Source organism: Ylistrum balloti, unplaced genomic scaffold (assembly GCF_031769215.1).
Source record: "Ylistrum balloti isolate Yb309-2 unplaced genomic scaffold, AGI_CSIRO_Ybal_v1 Utg371124, whole genome shotgun sequence".
Lineage (NCBI taxonomy): Eukaryota > Metazoa > Mollusca > Bivalvia > Pectinida > Pectinidae > Ylistrum > Ylistrum balloti.
In genome coordinates, this window is record NW_026782617.1 from 653796 (window position 1) to 660000 (window position 6205).

Here is a 6205-nt window from a genome sequence, read left to right on the forward strand (position 1 = left end):
CGCATCACTTATATCTCATTATTAATAGTGAATGTCTATTTTCTTATGTTTGTGTGCTGTTACTTTCAAAGGATAAACTGAAAGTGAAACAATAATGTATTGTTAAAAATCATTGCGCAGTCTTACGATCTCGTGAATTCACGTGTGACAGGTGCTTCTACAAATGGGACAAGATTACTGAAAATGGCAATGGAGTTACGGGACATGTTTGTCCTGTTGTTAGTGTTGTTTATAAATTCATGCGTCTTTGGACATAATATTGACACAAACATTCCTGTTATAAAGAAAGGAGTAAATGGCAGTTATTTTGGATTCGCTATAGCAGAACATATAAATAACAAGAATTTGTGAGTATTCCCTTTTTTGTTCAATTAGGAATTGAATGTGACATGCTTTCTTAAGTAAACAATAACAGAACAAAACGCACTAATTTTAACATATGATATTATTCCGACATTTTTTCACTCTTCGGGAAAATATTTTCCGTATTACATCTACACTTAATGCAATATCAATTAAATATCCGCGATATTTGAAACATCAGGTAACACAGGTAAATCGTATTTTGTTTTTGAGACAACCCCCCTATGGATAACCTCTACTATGTAAATAAAGATAGGTAACCTATATTTACGGGTGTGTCACTAGAAATTACCCATTGGGCTCGAGACATCAGACAATTACTCGTCTCTGAATTTATTTTTCTATAGCAAAAAAAACTACTTTTTTCATATTAGAATATCCCAGATCCCACTTGGTTATTTTTCCTATTTCCATTTATGATTAAATGTTTATCATCAACTTTGCTTAATACTTAACATACAGTTCTGATGGTATCATGATTATTTTCTATCTCTTTATAATTGAAAAAAAAATTTTGGCACCTATGAAATAATTAAAATTTTTTACCAATTATCAAAATATTTTTACCTTAATATTCCTACTTTTGAATATGGAAAGTATAACTTCATTCTAGATGTACAATCTTGCTATGGTCTCTTAGCTTCTGTGTTTTCTTCAATTCCAATGCATGTATTCCTATAAGAAAAGTACTATACTATAAAATAATTTGATGTCTAACATGTACTTTTATGGTTAAATAGTGGTTGGAATAGTACACCAAAATTTAAGATGACTCACAATTTCAATTAGATGACACATATTAATATTGTGAATTCAGTAATTGGTATTCATGAGATACCATCTGTATCATATGGTGACAAATTTATATTGATAGTGATTATATTATTGTAATGTAAAATTAATTATTTTGAAAAAGAAGTTCTAAAGAGAAGAATCCTCTCATTAAAACAGTTGTTCTAATCAGGTTAATTATGTTAGTCTAAACTTTTATTTCTACAACTAGACAATAGAAGAAACAATACATGTTTTTTGGGTGTGCCAATTATATATACATTTCCTCTGGTTTGTAAACAGAATGATATATTAAAGATACAAGGTGTGTTATAAACTGGAGGTGTGGTATCTGTTGAAATATATAAGATTTCTTAGTATATACCTGAACATACATACAGGTGTAAAGTATGTTAATGCATGTAATACACAACCTACCACTTGTACATATTGAACTCATATAACTGATTTATGAAGCGGAGGAAATACATATTTTACAGTTATATGTAAATATTGATGAAATGATCCTGTATTTCATATGTCATGTTTACTTCTATGTGTCTGTTACATAGATCTATATTATAGATATACTTTAAGTTTTCCGTGAAATACCTTTCTAATGCATGCATGGTACATTGTTTTTAAAATCAGAATGTACAACTTTATATGTAACCCCGCTTCCTCTATATATTATACTTTGGCTTTAACTTTGTTATTTGAAATATGTATACAAGTATACATATATATTGTATGTACATTGTATCAGGTGTATCCTATATCCTATATATATATGTTTAAGTGTACTGTGATGATAGTATGCATACCCAAGTGGGCAGGATTATAACCTGTGTTTGTGCCTTCACAGTATGAAATATATTATTTTGTATCACACATGCATGGAGGATATACCTCATGTATTATAAGTATACTAACTGCAGGATATATAGGCCTTCAAATGGAAGTATATATAAAGCTTATATATTTGGTTTTATATACTGATGCTGACCATGTTAACCTGAAGTGGTACAGCTGCTGAACAATAACATATAAACAGACAATAAGATAAATTAAATTACCCATATCTACAAAGAAATTATGTTTTAACCTGTATAGCTAAATTACATGTCATTAGATACAAAATATGATGTGATAATAAACTGGTATCCAGTATATATATATATATAATACTTCAAACATATTGTATTCTTTATTTGATTTAACATACTCAGTATGACTTAAAGTGACATGTGTGTGATATCAAGTAAATGCAGTGTTTTTTTGTTTTTCATCTGTTGAAATATAGCCATGTGTACACTAGTGTAATCTAGCATTCCTGTTCAGGAGAGTATAGAAGCACTTCAGGGGTACTTGAAGCTGAAGTGTATATATTGTAAACTGGCTGATTGTGTACACCAAGATACAAGTAATTGTAACATATTTCAAGAAAAACTTTGTGCAATTGCAGTCTCCAAACTTAAAGACAATCATAATTTTGCACACACTTAAAGAAGAGGACAAAGGATCCCTATTTATTAATTTAACAGGTTTACATCCACTATTACGGCCTTTTGGCATTTCAGCGGCCAAAATTTACTGCAAGGTTTAAACTCAGCTATGTATGTAACATGTTTGGATACCATCAATATACATACATTCAAATTGAGCATGACCAAAACTACTTTATAAAAGTTATTCACCATGCCTGGCTAGGTACTGATGCCTTAAATACTTCTGTATTCATGAAATTTAACAAATGAAAAACCCTAGTATTATAAAGTGCTATCATTACAATTTGTAGTGTATTTAACACTATAAAAATAGATCGTATCAATATAGATTGTAGTACTATTGGCAGTGGCTGAATGGCAAAGAGGATCTAGCCGTCTTTATCACTAGCCCTCTATTTCTGGGTTGTGGGTTCGAGGTCTACCGAGGGCAGTCAATGGGTGCTGGCCTCAGATTAGTGGTTTTTTCTGCAAGAACTCCAGCTTTCCTCCATCACTCAAACCTGGCATATTCTTCATGAACTGGGCTGTTGATAGAACATAAAGCAACAATAAATTAATTTATATACCAGTATTGTAATTATTATATGAATTAAGTCTGTAAATTACAACAGACAAACTAACAAGTATCAAATACAACCTTCCTCATGTCGCACAAAGAAATAGAATATTTCTCAATGAGATCACATTGGAGACCATAAAACTTCCCTATAATTTTCATCAACCTGCATCTTTTGAACCTTTGTGACACAAGTTTGTCCGTCATTTGACGACTTCTTGTCGTCAACTGACTGACAAATATACACTTAATTAGAAATCATCGAATTGAAGATTACACTGCACATGCTTTTATGATGGACATCTGCCAATGGTTGTTTGAAGCTCAGTACCACGTTAGGGAGCACATACATATATAACTTGCCATACATTAAAGTACAATTCTAGTTTCACATGCATTGGAAATGCTACATTTGTGCACATGGGTTATTTTCGTTTTTTTAAGTGTATTCCTTACAGGATGTTACCGATCTTATATGAATGATCCTGAGTGATTTCCCAGAAAGTTTGTGATGAGAATGGATTTTCCAAAGCTAACACTTGTAGATAAGTTGATACAGAAGGGAGAGATGAAAAGCAGTATATATGCATGGCCATTACAAGTGTCAATTTGTCCAGGGACATTATACGAAGTGTGTAGTAATTAGATGTAGAAGAGCTAAAGTCAAATTGTAAATTTTTAACTCACTGTATTGTCAGCTTGGCATAAACTTAATTTCAAAATCATCCTTGTTTTTAAGAAAAATGAACTGTGAACAAAGAGTGAAAAATGTTTTAATCTTGGCAGTTATAAATTTATGGGAGAATTTGTGTTATTTGTTTTCAGTTAACGTTAAAAGCGTTGTGTTATGATCAACAATCTAACCATTGCTGTGAGTAGTGCCATGCATATATCAATCAATACAACCACCGTGGCTTTAGCCAAGATAAGGCCCTCAACAGACTGGACACAGGACTTTGTCATTGTTTAATTATTCCCAGGAAGATTGATTAGGGATTTTATCAATTTCTTGTCTAGCTGTAAATGGCCGTGTAATCAGTCTAGTTCAAACTGATTCTGTGTTATAGAGTTTAAAACATTTTTTGAACGAACTGTATTTGTCCACCGATAAGCCTATGTCTGGTAATAACTTGCAAGCCCACCAGATCTATATAGAAGAGCATTGCAGTGGAATTACAATCAAATTTCTTTGGGCAGGGCAATGGCTTGGTCAGTTAGTGTTGGCTTACATAACCTCAGGTGAAGGTTCTAAGTGCATGGTTTGGTGCTGACTACCCATTGCCATTATGTTTCTCAGGAAGTTGAACACAAATTGACCATTCTGCGCTGTTTTAATGTGTCCTTGGGAATGCAACACTTTACCTTAATCACTGTAGATACTATATATCAGGCTTCCCATTTATTGTCCAGTGAGTTTTTGAGGTAATCACAAGCTCCTACCAGGAGTCACCCTGCCTGAAAATGATCCTGTCTGTTATAAACCCTTCAAATGAACAAGTTCTGATGTCTTTCAGTGAGCTATTTGACTTTGAGTTAGAATTTTTGTTTTTCCTTGGCTTATTTAGGGTATATATATATGGTGTAAATATCATTACTGAGAGAACATCATTGTGCTTCTTGGTGTATATATGTTTTGTCAAAATAATAATTGAATACTATGTGAATCATTGATGAGAATTAATTGTTAATGGGTTGATACCAGCTGACAATTGGCTGAAGCAAGAGCAACTTCCTGTATCAGGATATCTAGTGTTTGATGTATCGACTGCATTAAAAATATAGAAAGGACATCTGTTTGACTCTAGTTAAAAGTCAAAGGTCATAAGGTGACAGTGTATATGTGTTAATGTCATGCCAACCCACTATATTGTTTTTATCTTATCTTTTTATGAATACTTGGATTACTAATGGGTGATAGACTGATAACTTGATGATTTGATGGTGTAGGAGGGGGACAGAAGAGATTTAAGCTAAAAGCACAGCTTGTGGCCTTTACAAGTATAGGGGGCCAAATTGTCTTTAGAGTAGGCCTGTAACACTCTCCAATGTTTTGGTAATAAATTGCAGGGTTTGACTTGTAACCAGCTCTTAGTCTGTCCACATTACCCTGCCCTGGGCCCTGTCCATCACTGGCATCAGACTGTTATCTCTGTAAACATTGTCATTGTATGCATACCTTGTTCTTGACCCCAGCTTGGATAAAGACAGGCTTACACTCTTCAGTCCACAGTAGGTTGTGGTCAAAATCTTGAAATGCTGATCAGCTTTGAACCACTATTCAACTTTTTTTTATTTTTAACAATCAGTGACATGTTTGTATATAAATTATTATACTTAATGATTTTAAGGAAAACAAAATTGCCCTGATTTGAAGACTAATTGGTGGCAATGCATCATCTTGTTACCTCCTTTATATCTGATGGACAAGCCAAGCTGACCAATCTTTGGACAATTAGCGGGTCAGAATTTTCCAAGTACAGCCCTCCTATATGAATCACCAGATGATGATGATGCATATAATCAAGGAAAATAGCCGGTCAAGTCCTGCTAATTGGCTGGGTTGCCAAAAAAAACCCCATCCACTTCAGTAAGAAAAACATTGGCTTTTATGATAATTTATATGAATGAATTATAAGAAAGGACTTCTTCAAATTAAATAGTAAATCATATCACAATATATTAATGTACTACTTTAAGTAAAATAGTAATTATCATGTTTTCATAGTGCAGTTTGCTGTAGTATTTCATCTTACAACTACAAAAATTGCTTTGATAACACTGATTTTTTGGGGGAAAAAATTGTTAAAAAGTAATTTTGAACTCAATCATGCATTTATCAAATTATTAAAATTTGCATTAGAGACTTCACATCAAGGTTTAGATGTTGTTAAAAAATCATATTAACCTTTAATGTCATGTTTCATTTATTATCACATATTCTCCCGATAAATGTAATATGATATTTAGTGGTTTTCACTGTAAATATATATTGAAAAAAACATTAACA

The 6205-nt window shown here is 32.5% G+C and overlaps 1 protein-coding gene across 1 annotated transcript in view; it reads left to right on the top strand.

The window, feature by feature from the left end:
• The first annotated feature begins 183 nt into the window (after nt 1–183).
• The window catches only part of LOC132560869 (integrin alpha-PS1-like), a 70913-nt gene continuing 64891 nt past the window's right edge, over nt 184–6205 (top strand). Inside the window, exon 1 of the mRNA XM_060225574.1 lies at nt 184–347. Coding sequence (XP_060081557.1) covers nt 184–347 — 164 coding nt within the window. The remainder of the gene's footprint in view (nt 348–6205) is intronic.